Below are 22,213 nucleotides of genomic sequence, written 5' to 3' on the forward strand. Positions count from 1 at the left end.
CTGAAAACCTCTCTTTTGAATTGGAGTAACAAGTGAATATGAGAGCCCTGCCTTTAAAGATGTCATCTCCAGAAAATCTAAATTTAGTGAGACCAGAATTAACACAGCTGTTACCAGTGCTGTTTTTCTTGAAAAAGAGGGGTTGGAACTCACAATGAGCACCTCCCTTGTTCTCTCATAATGGCAATGGAGACCACCTAAGAGGTGCAGGAACTGAGCTTTGGTGACACCAGTAACAGGTTATTTAAAGAAAGAAGAGTATGAGAGAAATCCAAGGACTTTATCTCTCCTAAATGTTTTAAAATGATACATTTGGGAAGGAGCGGTAGGGGAGAGAGAGAAGGAAAGCTGACGAAATATAGCATCTCTACCATTACCAGCTTTGTGGTTCTGGATTTGGCTGCATCTTCTCAGGCTTTGGAGAATTCTTGTCAGAAGTCTAAGCTTTTTATAAGACTTCTCTAAAAAATACTTAGAAGACTCAGTACATTCCAAATTATGATGAGCATGTTTTGCACACCATTAAGCATATTTCAGCTTTTCGGGTAGCTATGATTTTTCAAGTTATTTCTGGTTACTTCTGTAGCCATGAAAATAATGTTATGTTTTAATAATAATAGTGTTTTAATATGTCAAAGAGCAAAGTGCCATGCTTATGTTGTACGCCCATGGTTTTCAAACATTTTACCTTCCGAGAACCCCTTGCCCATCATCTTGTCAAGATCACTCCCTGGTGTCTTATAAGAGGATTCTAGGGCAATTTCTAAGGTGAACACATAATTTGCAACAGCCCCAGATGAGTATGATGGGCCTTGCTATTGCTCTGGTTAAGCTGATAATGTGACCCAGAAAAGACTCAACACTTTTCTATAGTTGCACACCACAGGAGGGAAATGGTAGCAATGGGTGATATGTTTTTTTCTGAGAAGGTTGCCCATCATTCACCTAGAAGTCCTAGAACACATTTTGATAAGAATCTCTGCTACATAGTGAATGCCCTAAGGAGAAAATATTTACAAGAGGTACAATGAGTAATATTTACAATAAATACTTAGTGCAGTACTAGCAAATTATCTGTCAGTTAAATTAATTGTTGGACATAAAAGGTAAAGAGACCCCTGACCGTTAGCTCCAGTCGTGAACGACTCTGGGGTTGCAGCGCTCATCTTGCTTTACTGGCCAAGGGAGCCTGCGTACAGCTTCTGGGTCATGTGGCCAGCATGACCAGCAAACCAGAGCAGCGCATGGAAATGACGTCTACCTTCCCACCAGAGCGGAACCTATTTATCTACTTGCACTGCGTGCTTTCAAACTGCTAGGCTGGCAGGAGATGGGACCCATCATGGGGATTCGCGGATGGCGCTGTGGTCTAACTGTTGGCCAGACTTAGTTGCAAATAAGCACAAAGAAGATAACTGAAGCTGCAGCAGGGGATGTGTTTAAAAAAGATGGTGGTTATTAATACATGCAATAAGGAAAGAGCAACCAAAACTTCATTAAATTCTCTTTATCGTTGCAGATCATTTCTTTAAAAACAAATAAATGCTATCTTAATATCTACCTTGACAAACTGGTTCAAAGAACAACAATGGACTTTCATGGAAACTAATTTGGAGGGCCCTTCAAACAACATTCCAGCAGACAACAGGATGCTCCTTTTATTAGGTGGAGTTTGCTATTTTGCAGAGGATGTGCAGTTCTCAGTATTGTACAAGACTGCCTCACTTCAATGGGATCTGTACTAAATATGGTTTCACTGGATGTATATTTTGTACATATAATTTTTAACACTACGTGGCCGGGTTGTTAACTTGAACAATCACCCATGAGTATTGTGGCAGTTTCTGATGAGCCATGATCATTAACGCCTTGCACATTCATGTTCTTTTGTGCTGCAAAATAATCTAATTTTGGATTTCTGTGACATAGCTAAAAACAAGCATAGCAGCTAAAAACAAGCATAGACATAAATTCCCTGAAGGAAACTGTTTATATCTGATCGCAAAGGTGGGGGAAACCCTCTTTGTCTCCATGGCAGCATTTTAGAAGATGAAAAACTCACCATCACACTTTTTCTCCTGGAATAAGGAAGAAGAATTCTCAGACTAACTATAATGAAGGAGGGGGACCTTTTTATTCCTAGCAGTCAGAACTCTCTGTGTGGCATTGGGGGTTATGACTTAACCACTCCCATATTTGTGATTCTGTTATCATGGAGGTAGAAGACAGAAAACATTTGACGTTTTTCATGCTCATTTTTATACATCTATTAGTGTGTTACCCCACTTCCTACCACATTTCCTGTTGAAACATTCAAGAGTTTGTTTTTGCTGTGTATCAGCAGTCACATAGAAATATCAGAAGCCAACCACAGGTAGGAGTGCCTTTAAGGCTGCACACCGCTAAAGCAAGTTTATATCTCTGCAAAGCATTTCTAGAGTACAGATTGTTAGGGAATGGCACTACAAAACTGCTTAACAGAAAATGTGTGACTTTTCAAAAGGTTCTTTAAAAATCATCAATTCTTTTAATAATGAGAATGGAACTTTTCAAGAATGCAAGGGGGAATGCAAGGAAAAAAATATTCTTTAAAGGGAGCGCTGAGCAGAGCCTGTATGCATCCCAGGCTCTGCTCAGCGCTCCCTCTCACGAGCCGCATGGAGCATGTGTGTGGCACTTGCAGGCTTTTCCCCGAGGCGGGAGAACGGCAGCCCCAAGGGAAAAGCCCCCAAGAGCCGCTCTGCGCGGCTCTTTAAAGGGAGCGCGGCTCTTGGGGGCTTTTCTGGGAGATGGGTGAAGGGACAGAAGGGCTAAGCCAGAAGCTAGAACAGCAAGAGGCAGCGCTCCCTCTCACTGTTCTAGCTTCTGGCTTAGCCGCACAGCCTGCATTCGCTCCATAAGATGCACACACATTTCCCCATACTTTTTGGGAGGGAAAAAGTGCGTCTTATAGAGCGAAAAATACAGTAGGTTTAAAAATACACTGGAGCCTAAGCCAACTACCCTGAGAGACTTTTTTGTTGTAGGGGAAAATGGCATTTATATAATTATTTAACATGCAGCAATAACAACACTTTATTTTTTATCATAGCAAAAGCTTTGTTATTCCTAAGGAAAGAACTCAAGTAGCATTGTTATTTAGTTGAACAGGACGCTGATGCAAAGAGTTGCATGGTAGAAGCTACCTCTGCCAAAAAAGCAGTCAGAGTAAAGGACATATGAGTAATCCTTGGCTCTCAAACCATACAATGATTATTCGTTTTCATCAAAGCATAATGCCTCTCATTTTCCTCTATTGAATTAGGGCATCATTTACACCAGAAGGATGAAAGCACTTAACCATCTTCCAAAGCACAGTCAGAAATCACCAGACTCCCTCAAGGGGGGCTCTTGAGAACACCATCTTCAAAAACAGGCTGACAACGAGACAATCCTTAACACTAGTTTAGATGCTGACATTTATTTTAAATGGCAATGTTTAAAAAGCTGGCTGACGTCAGGCAATCAGGTTGTTTTCCCCCCCAAGTCACTATTATTTAAGTGTTACTTTCATTTCATTCTAGAATTATCTTAACGCGAGATATTAATAGCCACTCCAGATTTTTATTTTTAAAGAAACACCTCAGGGAAAGCACATACACTACGGACTGCATAGGACTTTTCTTGGCACCAGCAAGAGAATATTCTATGTGTAAGACTTGTATGAATGAAATGCGACACTGACGGGCCTTGTAATAATAAGTCACCTCTGCATTTTATGACGAAAAGAGGAACCATCTTTCTTTTATTATTTCAATCTGGCTCTGTTTGGTTAGAATTTAACATTATTTGATATTGTAAAACCTGTTCAGTTATGGCAGAAGTCAGTCCTAGTATTCAGTATGTATTAGCTCAGGATTTATTTATTTTTAATGGCACATTTATTCCCAAATTACTTTGCAGGGTGTTTAAATGGAATGAACATGCAGTTTCAAATACAACATATGTTATTGTTGACAGTCAAAATGAATAATAGGGGAAAAACAGAAGTATAACATTCTGTACCACCTATTCCAGCTCAATTTTTTTTTTTTATGACTCAGAAACTTTTGCCTAAAATGTTAACCTGCTTAATTTAAAAAATAAATAAAGAGATGAGAACAGTAAATGCAGAACATATTTGTGTACAACATGGCCTGAGCTCTGGGTTTTATAATGAACATTTTCATCTTAAAAAGCAAAAAATAAAAGTAGAAATGTTTTGCATCTGATAATTTTGAAGCACACTTTTACATACATGTTTTGATTAATCATTTAATATATTTAGATTCATTTCAATACTTTAAATTTATTTTGATCGCAAATTAGACAAATACAATGGAAATTCTATTCCCAAAGTCTTCAGATGGCAGGTTACGAAAATAATCAGGAAGGCTGCATTTTCAATTTATCTTGTCCAGAAAAAGAACATGAAATATGGAAATGTTGGAAAGGTGACACACTTTTTAGTTCTCATTGATATTGACTGGCAGAAAGCCAGTGTTGTGTTGACAATACGGGAGAAGAAAAGAGCATTAGTTAATGGCTTGTAAATGAAGATACAATTCACAAACTATGGTTGTGAACAATCAAACAGATGAACCACTTCTGTAGGTTGAGGGAGGTAGAAATTTTGACATATATGTCAAACTACAGGTTTCCTGACAATTCAAAAAGGAACATTTCACATTAAGATGTTAGAAATGTGTACATTCTGATTATTAGCAAATATTTCATTCCTCAAATTTCTTTAAAATGTTCAAATTCTAGCCAAGTTTTAACATTCATTTCTTAAGAAGGAGAAGATGTCTGTATCACCTGAATAGCTAGCAGAAGAATGTTGGGCATGATTTACCATACTTTTCTGTGTATAACACGCCTCCGTGCATAAGACACCCTCTATTTTTGTGGACTCAACATTAAGAAAATGGGGGAGATTGCCCCCATGAATAAGACTACCCCCCCTTTTAACATTATATTTTAGTAAAAAAAAAAAACCCCTAGTTTTATACACGGAAAAGTTTGGTAGTATGCACCATTACCTGTAGGTGGAAAACTGGGCCTGTGCCTATCAAGGGTGTGCTCATTGGGGGTATACAAAGATGGATTACCTAGGTATTAACTAATGCTGAGTCAGTTCATCAGACTGGTCATTCAGGCTCCCTTGTGGCAAATTGAACCTACCTCAATTAAGCAATATATTAAGCTGGAGGTGGGTGATAATTATTCCAAGTAGCAGGTGGTGATATAGTTCTGATACAGATGGCTTAGCGCAAAAAAGAACAAATGTATCATTCGCTGATTTAGACAAATGTGCTCTTTTTGCCATTTAAAATTAATGTTTTATTTTTTTTAAATAAAATGCTGCAATATCACAGTGATTTTTTCACTAAGTTTGTTAGAATGTGACTTTCCTCACAAAACCCAAGAAAGTATAACCAGACTCAAAGTGCCAATACCACAATTACTCTGCCGAGGATATATGAGTTACAGGTCAATATACAAATGCTGGGAAGAGGATTTGTAAACTCTTAAATCAGGGGCAAAATTACCAAGAGTGCTGATTGCAGGCAATTCTCCATTTGTGCATAATCTACTTGCCTGCGACCATGCACACTTGCAGTGCCAGGAACTTGGAAGTGGAACCCAGAACTGGGGAGCACCCGGGAGAGCCCTCCTGGCTTGTGAGACCTTCCCCAGAGCTGGAAGAGGATGTCCTCTTTGGGATCTGGGGAGGGTTTCCATGCCAGCTGGAGGCGCAGTGGGGCATTGTTTGGCTGCTCAGCTGACGCACAGGGAGGCGGCTGCTGCTGTGCTATGTGGGGAGGCTGAGCAGCCTCCACAAAGCCCTCTGCGTCAGGGACTGGCTGGATGAGGAGGAGGGGTGGGAGGAACCAGCTGGAGAACCGTCAAGGGAAACCCCAGAGGAGGAAGGCTCAGAGCTCAAGGATTGGTGGTGGGACACCGAGGAAAGGTCAGAGGGAGAAGAGTGGGAGGAGTTGTGAGATACTGAGGGAGCAACAGGATTTAGTGAGCAGGGAGAGCCTGTGACAAGGAGCAGTTCTGACTCAGGGGCTGAAGCAAAGGAGATGGGGTAAGAGGCTGCAGAAGAATACAGGGAGCCTGCCTCTCCTACTGTGACAAGCTCCTCTCCTTCCTTGTCTCCAAGGTCACACGGAGTGATGTGTAGAGGGGAGCAGAGATTAGAGATGTGCAGGCACAGTTTAAGACTGCTTCGGAAACATCCAGCAGAGGAAGAGCCTTAGAGGGGGTTGAAAGCAAGGACCATCAGTCCTAGCAATTGCTCTATAGGGGCAAGAGTTATTGGGAAGTGTTGCAGAGTTGTATGCCATTTATTTGAATAAAGAGTTAACTTCTCTGACAAAGTCTGCTCCTTGCTTGCTGACTTGCATCTGACTCCAGCCCTGACATGCTGCATCCTCTATTGCCTCTACGGAGGGTCTCCTCGCAAGCCACTAGGATTCTCCAGGGTGCTCCCCACTTATGTGCATTTCACTGATGTACATGGAGGCCCAGAACGTAACCCCCACGTAAGTGGGGAGTCGCCTATACATAACTAACAGTAATAATATACAAAACAAATAAGTCAGACACATTGGTATGTCAAAGATAGTTACTTCTAGGTTAAGTCTGTCCTGGGAAGTTGAAATGTTCCCCCCACTGGGAATTTGAATTTAGGACACAAATCTGACATCAGAAATTGCAATATTCAGTTTGCATTTCCTTTCATTTTTATTTCAACCTTCCATCACATTCTGTAGGTGACCATAAAGTGGCCTCCCACTAAGTTCAATGGGGCTTACTCTTAAGCAAGAAGGTACAGGACTGAAGCCTGAATGATTAAACTTGAAGACATTAAGGGGCCACATTCAATTCCTAAAACACAGCAAAGTTTATATGAAGTTTTCAAAATTATAAATTTTATTCACATTTGATAAAATAATCTGGTTTTATACTGAAATAATTATCTACCAGAGTCTGTGATAAAAGCAATAGTTACATTAAACAGGTGCACCACAAATATTTCAGAAGGGTAGCCAAAATAGTCCACTGTACTAACACAACAGAGTATTGGGCCTCTTTAATGGGTGAGAGCCCACTTTGCCACAAACATGAACTGGTTGCCTAAATTGCTATGGAGAGTTTCTGTAGCAGTCTATACTTTTTCAGAAGTGGACTGCCAATATTGAGTCCAATCTATGATGTTCTTTGTGGGGATCCAGTGTTGTCTACACACTACCACCACTTCTCACCAAACGAGGACAGAGCTTACTTTAAAGATCGTCTGTGCAAGTCCCAACACAGTGAATGGGAACAGCCATTCAGCCCTTGCAGAGCAGCAAAACCCATCAATGCTAAAACTTGTACATAATTTTTTTAAATCAGGGAACCTATTCACATTCCATAGCAAAAAAAGTGAAAAAACAAACCAAGAAACTTCCTGAGATCTCTGAGATAACAGAATGAAAACCAAAAAGCTATCCTTCATAAAAGTCCAACTTCCATCTTGGCCTGATGAAGGAAAGTCCTACATCATGGGATCAGGAGTGTATAAAATAAGAATCTTTCCACAGAATGGAGAGAAGGAAACCTATTGATTTGGTTTTGTCTGCTACAATCGATTTTAGTCTCTATACTGTTGTTGTAAGTTGCAATGTGTCACTTTTGTAAGGAAAGCTAATATTTATGAATTATTATTTATTAAAGTCACTAATAAATGATGGCGATAATGAAGAATCATTTCCTGAGATCCATTAGTCTTGAGCTTACCTTCTAGCAAGTCTCTTGCCAAACCCGGTTCTGCCCCTGTGGACCGAACAAAGTCTGACAGGACCGCATCCATATCAAGAGTCATGGGATCATGTAGGAGTACTGCTGGATGTGCAGCAGTGGCAGGATTTGGCAACAGGCTACAAGACATCCATCTAGAAAGAGAAAAATAAAGTCATTATATAGAAAAGGTTATTGAAAGGTGCCACGTCAACTGTCTAAGTTTGGAATGCTGACAATCATTATACATTTTCAAGCATTCTTGCTGCAGTCGCTGTCATTCTTCCATTTCTAGCCAATGTTATCATACCCAAACCCATCATGCACACATTCTCACATCTTCCACCCCACAAGATTGTTATTGATTGGTTAAAATAAACTGCAAAAATAAATTCTGCTCTGAAATACACACTCTATTTACAGGTCTCAGTTAAAGGCAGCAGGGCAGAGAAAGATTGCTCTATACCTGTACTTAAGCAGCATAGGCATAAATCAATTCAGAAAGAGTTCCACAGTTATCGTTCCATATACAACCTTAGATAATTCTTGTAGGGATTACTGAAATATTAAAACGGGCAAAATTACTACTACTACTACTACTACTACTACTACTACTACTACTATTACAGGCCTTGCCCGTAGGCTCACAATCTTATCATTTCATTTATCAGTCCATGCCTGGATGTTTTGCTTGCATTGGATTCCAAGTTTCCTTCCACCTCTGCTGTAGTGTGATGACCACTATCATTTTTCTCTTCCAATGCAGAGCTACTGATTCTTTCATCGCAAGGCCTTTCTGTCTCTCTAGAGTTTTCCTCAGAAGCAACTGGTGATGTCTGTTTTGTCAGAGAGCGCAGATTCACCAGACTCCTATACAGCCGTGTTAGGGAATCTCTTCTGAGTATAACAATGATAGCAATCATCAGGAGAATGGTGAATACTATTCCCAGAGCAATTCCCAGATTGCTGCTTCTCATATTAAAAGTGTGAGGTGGCTTTGTAATTGAGAGGACAAGCTGGAGAGCCCAATGCTGTATACAATGATATTTATCTCATGGTAGCAGTCCTTGTTTCATTGTTGCACTCCCCTTGTTGCATCACAATCAAGTTTAGGAGCAATATGATGATATGTCATGTCAGTACATGAAAGATACTATGCTTTGCTTCTCCACCAAGGCATGGCCCAACCACCCAGTGAAACCAACTACTTTCAAGATAAAACTAGTCATTGTCACACTCTAGTATTTAGAGTGAAACTGTAGACCCATTTAGGGGAAAGGTTTCCTTTTTATTAAAAAAAACCAAACCAAAACAAAACAAAACAGCAACAGCCAAGCATTGTAGCCCAGTTCATATTAACAGTAATGTATTTTATTGCTTTGTTATTAAGCACAAAGAATGAAGTTCTGGTACTCCGAACCTCCAGATAACCCCACCAAGCGGTTTCATGTAGATGTTAAACAACATGGGGGATAGGAATGAGCCCTGAGGAACTCCACATTGAAGGCTCCATGGGGCTGAAAAGCATTCCCTAAGTAACACCCTCTGGGAATGTCCATCCAAGTAGGACTGGAACCACCGCAAAGCAGTGCCAGCCACCCCTAAACTGGACAGTCACTCCAGAAGGATACTGTGGTCAATGGTACTGAAAGCTGCTCAGGAGTATTAGCAAATACCCATTTCCCCTGTTTCTCTCCTGACAGAGGTCACTATGCAGGGCAACCAAAGCAGGTTCTGTGCTAAAATCGGGCCTAAACTCTGATTGAAACAGATCTAGAAAATCAGTTTCCTCCAAGAGCACCTGGATCTGGGATATTAGGCAATAATTATTCAAATCAGATGGATCAAAAATGGTTTTTTGCAATAAAGGTCATATCATTGTCTTCTCAGTGAAATCCCCATGGCAACACATAAGTGTTTATTTTAATGCTTATTTTGTTATATATGGAGTAATTTATTGATTATATATTTTGCTTTTCTTCACCACAACCAAGGGCGGACCCTTAATATTCCTTTAATATATAATATGTAAGCTATAAATATCTTCATAATTTAGAAACATTATAAAAATACAAATAAAACACAATGAAGGCTAAACCAAATAATTAATTATTTCTCTTTCTCAAACACAAAGCTGTTCAAAATCTGATAACAGATAGCATGTGTTTTTCAATTAAGATAATTTATAGGCAAATAAAACTGGTGGTCATATTGCCACTATGCACAGAAATAATATCTATAGCAATTTCCACTTCTAGAGCAAATTAGTAGGAACCTCTTCTGGATCAGACCAATGGTTTATGTAGTCCAGCATCCTGGGGTGGACTCTCCTCCTCCCCAAAGGATCCCACAGAGGTATACAAAGCTCCAATAAAACATACCATGTAACAGCATAAACTTTAAAACTATAAAACTGAAATTATCACAAAATTACCACTGCAGTAGACCAGACAGCTTTTTAGCTCACCTCCCCCGAAAAGCTCCAAAGAGAAACCAAGATGTCTTCACTTGATCTTAAAGTGTCAACAAGGGAAACGACTGCACTTCCAGCAGGAGGGAGTTCCACAAGTGGACACCACAACAGAAAAGGCTGTATCCTGTGTCATCACACAACGGGCCAGAATTGCCAACAGGACCACACTGGCCAACTATACTTCTTCCAAAATCCCACATGTATAACTCTGAACTTACATGAATCATATTAAATAGAACAGAAAACCTTAAGTAAGCATAAAACCTCAGTAATAACCTAAAATAAATGGAACACCTTATAAGAAGAGTGCAGACTGTGCACATATCAAGTTAATCACATAATAAATTCTGTGCACAGAGTTCTTTCTGAAGAGGTAGGAAGTCCTGTTTCCTGTGCACAATGATCTAGTTGTTCTCAACTTAAGTGATGCAATGTGTGTTCAACAACTACCGCCAGCTGTCTGTACCATCCAGTTGCTGAGAAAAGCAGCAATCGCACCAGTACGTGACAGTGACTCATTGGAATAGGGGCTAGTGTGTAGGTAGCTAATGGAACTAATAGTCACAGCTGAGGAAATGCAAGCACAATCTTTTTCCATTACGATATTGCTGTAAAGCAAGAGCTACCTGCTTCTCTACCCCACCCCCACCCCATCTGTACAACACACACACACAACTTAGCATTATTATTATTATTATTATTATTATTATTATTATTATTATTACTACTATTACCATTACCATTTTTTTCGCTCTATAAGACACACCTTTTCCCTCCTAAAAAGTAAGGGGAAATGTGTGCACGTCTTATGCAGTGAATGTAGGCTGCGCAGCTGTCCCAGAAGCCAGAACAGCAGGAGGGATCACGAAAGCAGCAATCCCTCTTGCTGTTCTGACTTCTGGGATATCCGCGCAAAGCTTCTTCAGGGCAACGGGAGGAACACTCCCCCTGCCCTGAAGAGGCTTGGCACAGCTATCCCAGAAGCCAGAACAGCAAGAGGGATCGCTGCTTTCGCTGCACAGCGATCCCTCTTGCTGTTCTGACTTCGCTTCGCTGGAAAGGCACTGCGCAGCTTTCCCTCTCTGCGCAGCGCCTCTTCAGCGAAGCGGGAGGAGAAACGGAGCCCCTTCCATTTCTCCTCCTGCTTTGCTGGAGAGGCGCTGCGCAGAGAGGGAGAGAGTATTTTTTCCTTGTTCTCCTCCTCTAAAACTAGGTGCGTCTTATGGTCGGGTGCGTCTTATAGAGTGAAAAATACGGTGGTTTTTATTAAATATTTTCTTGGGTTACAATAGTACGTACATCGTCTCTATTTTCAGATCATAAAGTCTTTTCTACAGATCCATGTGAGACTTTAATGCTGTAGATAGTATAAGGTGGGGGAGAGAAGAGCGGGGGGAGGGGGAGAGGGGTCATAAACTTTCATTCTTAGTGTACTGTCAGTGTCACATGAGTGTGGTGCTCTTTCTATTCATTTATTAGAGAGGTGGGGGTCCCAGGGCCTGGTTGCTTGCCTTCAGTTGACTGCAGGGAGTTTTGTTTGCATGTCTGAGGGGGAGGGGTGGTTGGGTCAAGTTAGCCATATCAATTCATATGCTGTGGGTGGGTTCTTGTTGTTGGTTTGTTCGGCTGTGTAATAAAAAGGAGTCACACTGGGGTGGAGGCATCCCCTTTTGTTTGTCCCATGCTAGATTCAATTTGATGGTTAGCTTTTCTAGTAAGGCTGTTTCCCATACAGCCTCGTACCACTGGTCCGTCTCCACTCCTGACAGGTCCCTCCATTGTCTAGATATGATGCTCCTGGCTGCTGAGAGTAGGTGGCTCTTGAGTTCTTTGCAGTGTGTGTGTGTGTGTGTGTGTGTGTGTGTGTGTGTGTGTGATTGTATTAGAAAATATTCAATAGGGCTAGTTCTGGGGTGGCTTCTAATACCTGTCTAGTTATTTTGCATTTTTCCTATAGGACTGCTATCAAAAGGTTTGGATTTTGGGGCAATCTCACCACATGTGAAGATATGTGCCTGTAGAGGTGCAAACTCTCCAACATTTTGGTGATGTTCCTGGGTGTATCAGTGCCCAATTCTGTGGTGTTCAGTAACGTCTATAGATAAGTTTCAAGGTGAGTTCCCTTCTTTTGGCTGACATGGATTTCAAGGGAGGTTTAGACCAGTTTAGTCCACTGGGCAGGGTTTATTTTGCAGCCTATGCCATGCTCCCATTGTTTTTTGATTGAGTTTTGGGATAGTGGATAGTGAGTGAGCTGGGGGGTGGGTTAGTGGAGCTGGGGACAGTTTACCTACCTTTTCCCTCCATGCTTTAAGCATGGACTGTGTGAACCTGTTTAGCACTGTGAGGATTTTCTTTAGTTTGCTTCAGAGGAATGGGTGTGTTGTGATGGGGGTGTTTTCAATTGTGTCTCTCTCCAAGTGTACCAATTGTTCCGTCTTGTCTTCTAGCATGTATGGAATTATGTGCTGCAGTTGGCTGGCGATGTAGGGCAGTTCTATATTGAGAATTCCCCATTCTCCTTCTGAGGAGAGGAGGCGCAGGTATTTGGGGCTTATTCTTGGTTTTTTGTGTGAGAAAATAAATAAGTGTGGGTTTTTCTGCCATTTACAAAGTAGGGTTGGGGGAATCAAAATTGGGAAGGTTTGGAATAGGTAGGTTAATTTTGGAGGGTGATCATTTTGATCATGGCTAATTTGGCAGAGAAGGCGAAGTTGGTATTGTTCCACTTTTTCAGGTTTTTGTTAATTTCTCACCCCAGGGAGTTGTAGTTGTGGAGGTATAGTTTGTTGAGGGTTTTGGTTATTTATACCCCTAAGTATCTGAATTTGTTGGGGCAAAGTTTTATCTTTGTGATGTTGGTGCATTCTTTTTGGACATGAGGAGCGGATGTTGGCACACATAACCTCAGATTTTGCAAAGTTTGCCTGTGAGCCCAACACCATTGTGAATGGATTGAGTTCTTTGGTTAGGGTGATTGCTGTTTATGGGGTCTGGTGCCATTACCATCAGTTGTCTGCCAATATCCTTAATTTACAGGTTTTACCTTTTATTTCAGCTCCCTTGATGTCAGGGAGCTGCCAAGGGTCAAATTGCTAAGGGTTCCAGAGTCAGGATGAATAGGAAGGGAGACAGTGGGCATCCTTATTTTGTGCCTTTTTGGATTGCTGTGGTATATGAGTCCATGCTGCTGGTTCTGCATTTTGCTGAGGCTTCAAGGTCATTAATACTCCTATTATAGATATTTCCGTTCCAAACAATCAAAGGCTTTGAGGATGTGTGTTCAATCAGATTCAGTAGTTTCTTAATGGGATCTGTTATTTTGTGACCAGGGACAAACCCAGCCTGGTCTGGGGCTATTAATTTGTGTAGGAAATTTTTTAGGCAGTTAGCCAAGATTGATGTGAATATTTTGTAGTCTTGATTTATCAATGAGATTGGATGGTATGATTCTACGTTTGAAGGTATGTTTCAGTGGTTTTGGGATAGAGACTGTTTTGGAGGAGGTCCAGGTTTTATGGATGGGGGCCCCTTTTATGATGTCATTAAATAGGCGGATCATGTAAGGCATAAGGATTTCTTTGAATTTCTTGTAGAATTCTGCTGTAAAGCCATCTGGGCCTGGAGCTTTGTGTGGTTTCAGGTTTTTGAGGACCATCTCTATTTCCTCCAGGGTGATAGGACTGTCCATTCATTCTTGTTCCTCTGCATTTCAGGTTAGCATGGTCAGTCTTGCTAGAAAATTTCTAATTTCCTGCTCAGACAGATTGTGAGAGGTGTATAGATTGGAGTAAAATTCTGAGGTCATTTCTTTGGAGAATGTTATGCTGCCATCTTTTTTTGGTGATGTAGTGTATTCTTGTTTTGAGTGATTGTTTCCTGCACATGCTTGTTAATAGTCTGGAGTTCTTCCCTCCATTTTGCAAAAATGTTTTGAGTATAGGATGTTGATCACTGTTCTATTGAATTCTAGTGAATCAGTAATGAGTTTTGGCTCCTGTTTATTTGCAGCATATTGAGAGGGCCAAGATATCTTGTTCTATTTTGCTAATTTTTGAGGAGGTTTGTTTTTTAAGGGATGCTTTCCCTTCTGCGCAGGCTCCTCTGGTGACAGCTTTGTGTCCCAGAGAAGGGTTTTTTTATGTTGTCCACATCATTTTCCTTAAAGTAGTTTTAGACAGCTTTTGAGAGACTCTATCTAATTAATTGGTTTGTGGTTAGGATGGGGCTAAAGAAGCATGAATGGATAGTGTGTGTTTCCTCTCCTATTTTAAGGTTAGCTTCTACTGGGGCCCTGTCTGCTCTGTCTCTAGAAGGAATTGGTGAGAAGGAAGCTTAAAGTAGAGAAACTGTGACAGAAATTGTGAGATCATTCTGCCATTTCTCAGAGCAAATAAGTGAAAAACTGGTTCACTTCTTCTCCTGTGAAGACAGTGAGCACCCAAGGAGGCCATTTATTCATCTAGCTCTCTGGCAGCCTTACTCTATTTGAGGCAACTCAAGAGAGAACTAGACAAAAAGGTAGAAGAGACCACAGCAATGTGGACACTGGAGGCAATCTGCCTTTGGCTACATATGGGAATGTGGGAGAAGACATTTCACTGAGCAACTTGAAAAGTCAAAGCAGGTTAATCTGTCTAGACTAGATTTCTGGTCTTGATAGGTTTTCAGTTTCCTACATATTACAATGAAATGTATATCAAAATGCATAGGAAAATGTGGTCTGGTGCATATTAAAATTATCTTTTAAATCTTAAAAGGAAGTCCTGCCATCTTCTTTTATTGTAGCCATTTTTTCCATTTACTTCTCCGTAAACGTGATTATCCCTTGAACACAGTAAGACAAAAATAATAAATAAATAAATAAATAAATAAATAATAATAATAATAATAATAATAAACTATATTAAAGAACATGTTAAACTTTAAATTAATATTGAATAATGTATTTAAAATTAAATTTCTTTTTGTAGTCAAAATGAATTATGGGTTGTTGTTTTTTAAAAAATGTGAAACTAAAAGTCCAAGGACTAGCATTTTTCATAGATCAATTTTACATGGAGAATGTCTTAAACTTAAAGGCATGTGACAGTGCGGACCTGCTGAAACTAAGCAGCTCTGCTAGTGCCTGGATTGGACACTGCCTAGAAATCCACATATGTTGCCTTGAAGTGTATTGAAGAAATGCAATAGATCAGGATCTCCCAAGATCTAATTGGCCAAGTGAACAGCTGTGGAAAACAAGTCAGAGATATAAATTTAGTGATGGGGGTCTGCAATTTAGCAAGAGAAGAGCCTTAGTTGATGATGCATCTCAGGTTCAGTAACAAACGGTCAAGGTACAAACCAAGTTAAACAGCTGAACAAGTACAGTGCTACCTCGGGTTAAGTACTTAATTCGTTCCGGAGATCTGTTCTTAACCTGAAACTGTTCTTAACCTGAAGCACCACTTTAGCTAATGGGGCCTCTTGCTGCTGCTGTGCTGCCGGAGCACAATTTCTGTTTTCACCCTGAAGCAAAGTTCTTAACCCGAGGTACTATTTCTGGGTTAGCGGAGTTTGTAACCTGAAGCGTATGTAACCTGAAGCGTATGTAACCTGAAGCGTATGTAACCCGAGGTACCACTGTACCACACATTTAGTTACTTATTCAGCAAAGAAGCTATCTTCTTCTTTGGCGATCACTCGTAGCCGAGTAAGATTGTCTTCCATAAACATGGTTTTAACAATGAGTCCGTAAGTGACTATGGAGGCCAATTCTGGATCCACACGTCCTTCCACAGTGGGGACATTGGTTTCCAGGTGGGAGTTGATCACAGATCCGCTCCACTTCCCAGTGGGGAGGAGTTGTGGTGGACCGTGTGGCCACCCACTCCCCACCGGGGGCAGGGGACTTTGTCCCCCATTGCCCGGGGGATCCCGGCCATGTCAGAGCCCAGCCAGCCAATCCGCTTGCTGGGGGTGTGTGGCCGGGACAGTTTAAACTGGGGAGTGAGCCAGAGGACTTCCTCTTTGGCTTGCTTCCTCAATCACCCACCCCCCCTCCCTATTTGCAGGTTAGGCACTGGCCTTGCTATGGACCTCGGTTGGTGGCCTTGGTTGTCCAAGAGGCCTGGTAGGAATTTTTCCACTTGGCAAATTGACACTGGTCACTTGGTTTTCACCTACCTCATAGCAATCATCACAACTTTGTTAGGGTTGTGGTTAGGCATTGTTTGACCTTGTGTGGGGGAGGTGAGGTGTGGCCATCACCTGTCCCTCCATGCTTAAGGGTATTCCGTTAAAGTAATCCGGGGGTGTTGATCTTGTCCAAAGACCGGGTCGGGGGCTAGGGCCATGACACGACTCCGACGGTAACACCAGGGGGAGCTCGAGTTGGTTTGCATCGACAGGGCTCCTCCTACCGGTGGTTTACCCTTACCGGACTTCCTGCGCAGCGGGCAGGAGTCAGATATAGTCGGGTCCAATCAATGCCTAAGCCAATACTGCTCACATTCTGTAATTCAATAAAGTTGTGGCCAAATTTGCCCAATAACATAAACCTAATATCCGTGTCGTTGTGTGAGTTATTTCTCAACGAGGGGGTGACTGTGGGGTCTCGACACGCAATGAGGGTTTGCCAAGCATGCCTTCCTCTTAGCATGTTTCTCCCTTGCGTCCTGAGTTCAAGTGTCTTCAAAGCCCATGAAACCTTTGGTAAAGGCTGTTCTCCAATTGGAGCGCTCGTAGGCCAGTGTTTCCCAGCTGTCAGTGTTTATACTACATTTTTAAAGATTTGCTTTGAGACAGTCTTTAAACCTCTTTTGTTGACCACCAGCATTATGCTTTCCATTTTTATGTTCAGAATAGAGTAGTTGCTTTGGAAGATGATAATCAGGCATCCGCCCAACATGACCAGTCCAACGAAGTTGATGTTGAAGAATCATTGCTTCAGCACTGGTGATCTTTGTTCGCCTGTCTTCCCAAGTGATGTGTAAAATTTTTCAGAGACACCTTTGATGGAATCTTTCGAGGACTTGGAGATGGCGTTTATAAGTGGTCCATGTTTCACAAGCATACAGGAAGGTTGGTAGTACAATAGCTTTGTAAACAATGTGAATGTCCCGGTCCTCAAACACTCTGCACTTCAGTCAGGAGAAAGCCTTGCTCACAGAGCTCAGGAGATGCTGGATTTCAGCATCAATTTCGGCCCTTGTGGAAAGATAGCTGCCCAGGTAGGAGAAGTGATCAACATTTTCCAACGTTACACCATTGAGTTGGATTTGTGGAGCTGCAGAGGGGTTATTTTGTACTTGTTGGTGCAGCACTTGGTTTTCTGGATGTTGAGTGATAGGCCAAGTTTTTTGTAAGCTTCTGCAAAGATATTTAGGATGGTTTGGAGGTCATCCTCTGAGTGTGCGCACACTACGTTGTCATCAGCATACTGAAGCTCTATGACGGAAGTTACGGTAACCTTACTTTCAGCCTGCTCAGTTTGAAGAGCTTTCCATCTGTTCGATATATGATTTCTACTCCGGTGGGGAGTTTCCCCTCGACAAAGTGTAGGATCATGGCAATGAAAATAATGAAGAGCGTTGGGGCAATAACACAACCCTGTTTAACTCCTGATCCCACTGTGAATGGTTCACTTTGAGAGCCATTGTTATCTGTGATTGTTGCTGTCATATTATCATGGAGGAGCTATAATGAAGCTATAAATGTAGCTTAATCCTAGTGGTGAACTCAGTAAGACAAAGCCTGTAGAAATCTAGTTTTCAGCTCAGCAAAACAGAGAGATCCTGAGCAGCCACGTTATAAACCAGGAAATTAGATTAAATCCCAATTTTGGAAAAGGGGTAAATACAAAAGAATAGTCAGCCTCTGCTAATGTAGTTTCACAATGTACAGGCCTGGCTAGTGGGAGAGTCAGTTTGGGATCAAAAAGAAGCTTAGTGTTTAGATTTAAGTCACTGTAAAATCAGACTGGTGTAAGTTTCAGCTTTTAGTTCAGCTTAAAACCAGCTAAAAGCCAGTTTGGTCCGTCCCCCTCCTCCCCCGTCCCCCCAAAAAAACTAGAGTATAAGTTACAACTAAAAAAAATATATGGGTTGGCTTGCACTTTTAAAAGCATCAGTTCAAGCTCAATGAAAGCCTGGTTTAACATTATCAAATGCAGCATATAAGCTAAAGTGAAAGAAAGTATGTGCTCCACCACTGAACTAAGGCCAGTTAGATCACCTTTCTACTGTCCTTCCATCTGCAGGTGAATACTTTTTACTGTAAAAAAATGCTCAAAGACTTCTTCTGGTTTTCAATATGGTGGTGGCATCATCAGACAGCAGTGGCAGCTTAGTCTCAGAGCTCCTCATTCTGCTACATAAAACGCAGCCATAGTTCCATCTTAAACCTAAAAGAGAGAAATAAAAATCTAAATGTCTTATTTAGGATACAGAGCAATCTTATTTTGAAGTTTAGAGAGCTGTGACAAGTCTTGAGCCCTGAGACCTCCAGGTATAGGGTGGCATATAAATTCAATTAATAATAATAATAATAATAATAATAATAGTAATAATAATAGTAATAATAGTAATAGAATACAGGTGAACAACATGACTTCTTTTTGTGTGGCCAATGCTTCCAGAAGTTGCCTTGTTCATCCATCCCAACATAGTTCCTTCCTTCACATTTATCTGCTCCACCTTGTTCCACATTTTCTTATATAGTTTCAGATCAAATGGAGGTGGCATAATTTAAAAAATAAAAAAAGCTCAATTATTTTACTTTCCCCCAATTATATGGCTTGACTGAGAATGTTGTATTATTTTACTGTTGTTAGCCGCTCTAAGCCTGGCTTTGGCTGGGGAGGGTGGGATATAAATAAAATTTTATTATTTTTTATTAACTGTTTATAGAAGTCTGACAGCAAATTAGGAGGCTCCTGCCAGATGTGTGCACAACAGTCATGGTCAATGTGGTTCTGCCCTCTTGACAGCTGCACTGCTGCTGCTGACCCGGATGTGGAGGCAATGGCGCTGAGACACTAGAGACGCCATTTCAGTTGGAGGATTTGGAAAATGACACGTGCCACTTAAATCTTGGGGCACATGCAGTAACACTTTTGGAGAAAGGGCAAAACATGATTAAATTCTTGGCCCAATAGTTCTTCAATCTCTTACCCAATCTCAAACTTATGACACAAGATTTTGAAAGAACTCAGGGCAATCTATCTCCTAAACTACAGGATGCATCTAAATCAGGCTTCTTCAACCACAGCCCTCCAGATGTTTTGGGACTACAACTCCCATGATCCCTAGCTAGCAGGACCAGTTGTCCGGGATGACGGAATTGTAGTCTCAAAAGCTCTGGAGGGCCGCGGTTGAGGAAGCCTGATCTAAATCCTAGGACGGGGTAGGCAACCTAAGGCCCATGGGCCGGATGCGGCCCAATCACCTTCTCAGTCCGGCCCGCGAATGGTCCAGGAACCAGTGTGTTTTTACATGAGTAGAATGTGTACATTTATTTAAAATGCATCTCTGGGTTATTTGTGGGGCATAGGAATTCGTTCATTTCCCCCCCTTCAAAATACAATCCGGCTCCCCACAAAGTCTGAGGGGCCGTGGACCGGCCCCCTGCTGAAAAAGGTTGCTGACCCCTGTCCTAGGACATCATCATGTATTTAGTATGATTTCTTGTCAGTGAAACCCTCAATTCAATCACTGAGGATGGGAAGCCCAGTGCAGAAAAGCTTTGTGTGGTGAATGGCCCGTACAAATGGCCATTTGACCTTAGTCATGCCCATCATTGAAATGGGTCTACTAAGAGTAAAATTTGGTTGAATGCCATTCAATATTTAATTACACCAGGGGCGGCATAACTTTTCCATATTCCCTCTCATTCATTATCTCTCCCTCCCCCATGCAACAATTAGGATTAGAGCAAAAAGGGGGGAAAGGGAGAAATCTGTTTGTGGGGAAATGAGAAGGAAAGGCACTGTGGGCTTCATACATGGTGGCTCCCCCTCCCCGATCAGAATGTTAAATTCTTACAACCAAGTTTGCATCTCTTTGTCATACTGTATGTTTGGCAAGTTTTCATTCTCTCCCATTTCCATATTGGTTCTTTCTTACAGAGTCCATTATAGTGGACAAGCAACCATGCTGGTTTGTTAGGTGAACACCACTGAGTGATTCCAGGCATGTGGGTATAGGGTTTCAGCTTTAATACCTGCTTACTGGACCTGCTTCTGTTTTTCTTTCAAGTGTCCCTCCTTTCTGCTTTTATCCAGCCACAAAATCTAAGAATCACACAAAATAAAATGCCCATGACTGACAGGTTTAAGCAAGGCAAGACAATTGCTAGATGAAGTAGAGCATTTTATTTTCAAGGTAAATATGAAATACCTGCATTTGGAAAGTACAAGTTAAATATTCATATTTAAGAAATGATCAAATTGGTTTTAACATGCTTATGTCAAGATTACTTAATTATCTAGCTATTATTTAAGAATGAAAAAAAAAACATTTTTAAAACAATTAAAATCAATTTTATCCAGCCTGTTAGAAAGTGCATGATGAAAGAGAGAGAAGGCACTGCATATTAGTTACAATAAAACCCTACACACCCATGTCATTTCATTCCAATTACATCTTTTCTTCTAACTCCAGTTCACCCTCACTGCACTCTTATTTAGTGGCCACTCTCACACACCATAAGTAACAATGTGGAATCTGCTTCCCAAAGTATGAACCACCCTGAGACCTGCAGGCACAGGGTGGCATACAATTTTAATCAATAATAAACAATAATAATGTCTGTGAACGAAGCATCTTTGTGGGCAGAGCCAGTCACGAGGAACCTTCCCACTCATCCTTTCCTCCCCTGGGCAGCTGGGAATGATACACGCAATTATCCTTGCCCATATGGTTACTTAATTCATACCGACAGTGATGGGACTGCAGCACTTTGTCGAAACTGATTCCACTTCAGAGAGAGAGGGAATGTGCATGTGTAGGAAGGGGCACCTTCAGTAGACTGTCACTTGTCAAATCCTTGACTGGTGCAAATCGAGTTTGCTCAAGCTAAAGATAATGTTTCTGAAGTGTGGGACCATATTTAGCAGAAAAGGCTATATTTGTAGGAACTGACCAAAAGGCCACATCACCAGTGGTGCATTTCTATAATGGGGTGAAGTGGCAGAAGGCATCTGTTTTGGAACTGAGTGGGTATAGCTTGTACAGACTTCCGGTTTCCGCCGTGGATAGAAAGGGAGCGCGGAAAGCCTTGCTGGGGCTTTTCGAACAACACAGGGGCTTGGGGGAGCTGCAAAGGCACTGCACCCCCAAAAAATCTCAAGGGGGATACTCTTGAGGGATGGCTAACAGGCAGCGGGGAAGTGGTCCGGCCGTTTTTTCGGGGTTTTTTTTTCTGAAGAGCTTGAAGACGACGGGATCGCAAGTGCAAAAGGAAGGTACCCTGTGTTGCGATGTCTCTGCTCTCGCTAGAGAAAGCGGCGCATCTCCGAAAATTTAAGAACGGACCCTTAGTGTGAGAGAAGCATTTTAAAGTTAAAATTTTGAAGAACACACTAAGTGAACGCTGGATGTTGAAGGATTAAATCAAGGAATCCATCCCGGTAGAGGAGTTAAAATGGCGCAGGATACAAAGTCGCAGGGGGAGGAAGGAAGCAGCCTGTAGCCTGACTGCGTGAGTACAAAATAAAAGTTCACGGCAGTTTCTGTCGAGGCAAACAGACTTTGGAACTCTTAAAACAAAGTAACAGATAAAGGACTATGTAGAAACTTTGTTGTCCCCTTTCTGGGATAGAGATAATCCGAAACGTAACAACCACAGAGCTGATTGAATCATAGAATCATAGAGTTGGAAGAGACCACAAGGGCCATCGAGTCCAACCCCCTGCCAAGCAGGAAACACCATCAGAGCACTCCTGACATA

General features: G+C 41.5%; 1 protein-coding gene across 5 annotated transcripts in view; it reads right to left on the bottom strand.

Moving 5' to 3' along the window:
- Nucleotides 1-22,213, bottom strand: part of OTUD7A (OTU deubiquitinase 7A) — a 110,235-nt gene that overhangs the window by 38,255 nt on the left and 49,767 nt on the right. The window contains exons 1-4 of one of the 5 annotated variants that reach the window (XM_083412752.1): nucleotides 21,204-21,261; nucleotides 20,486-20,555; nucleotides 18,500-18,668; nucleotides 7,810-7,964 (exon numbers count right to left, since the gene is read on the bottom strand). In XM_083412752.1, the coding sequence (XP_083268878.1) occupies nucleotides 7,810-7,960 (151 nt within the window). In that variant the 5' untranslated portion in view covers nucleotides 7,961-7,964; nucleotides 18,500-18,668; nucleotides 20,486-20,555; nucleotides 21,204-21,261. Of the gene's footprint in view, nucleotides 1-7,809; nucleotides 7,965-8,487; nucleotides 8,789-18,499; nucleotides 18,669-20,485; nucleotides 20,556-21,199; nucleotides 21,262-22,213 lie in introns of those variants that run through there. The other 4 variants (XM_083412751.1, XM_083412749.1, XM_083412750.1 and 1 more) reach the window with 4 other exon arrangements.

The sequence above is a fragment of the Podarcis tiliguerta genome (assembly GCF_965153285.1).
Source record: "Podarcis tiliguerta genome assembly, chromosome: 14".
NCBI classification, from domain to species: domain Eukaryota; kingdom Metazoa; phylum Chordata; class Lepidosauria; order Squamata; family Lacertidae; genus Podarcis; species Podarcis tiliguerta.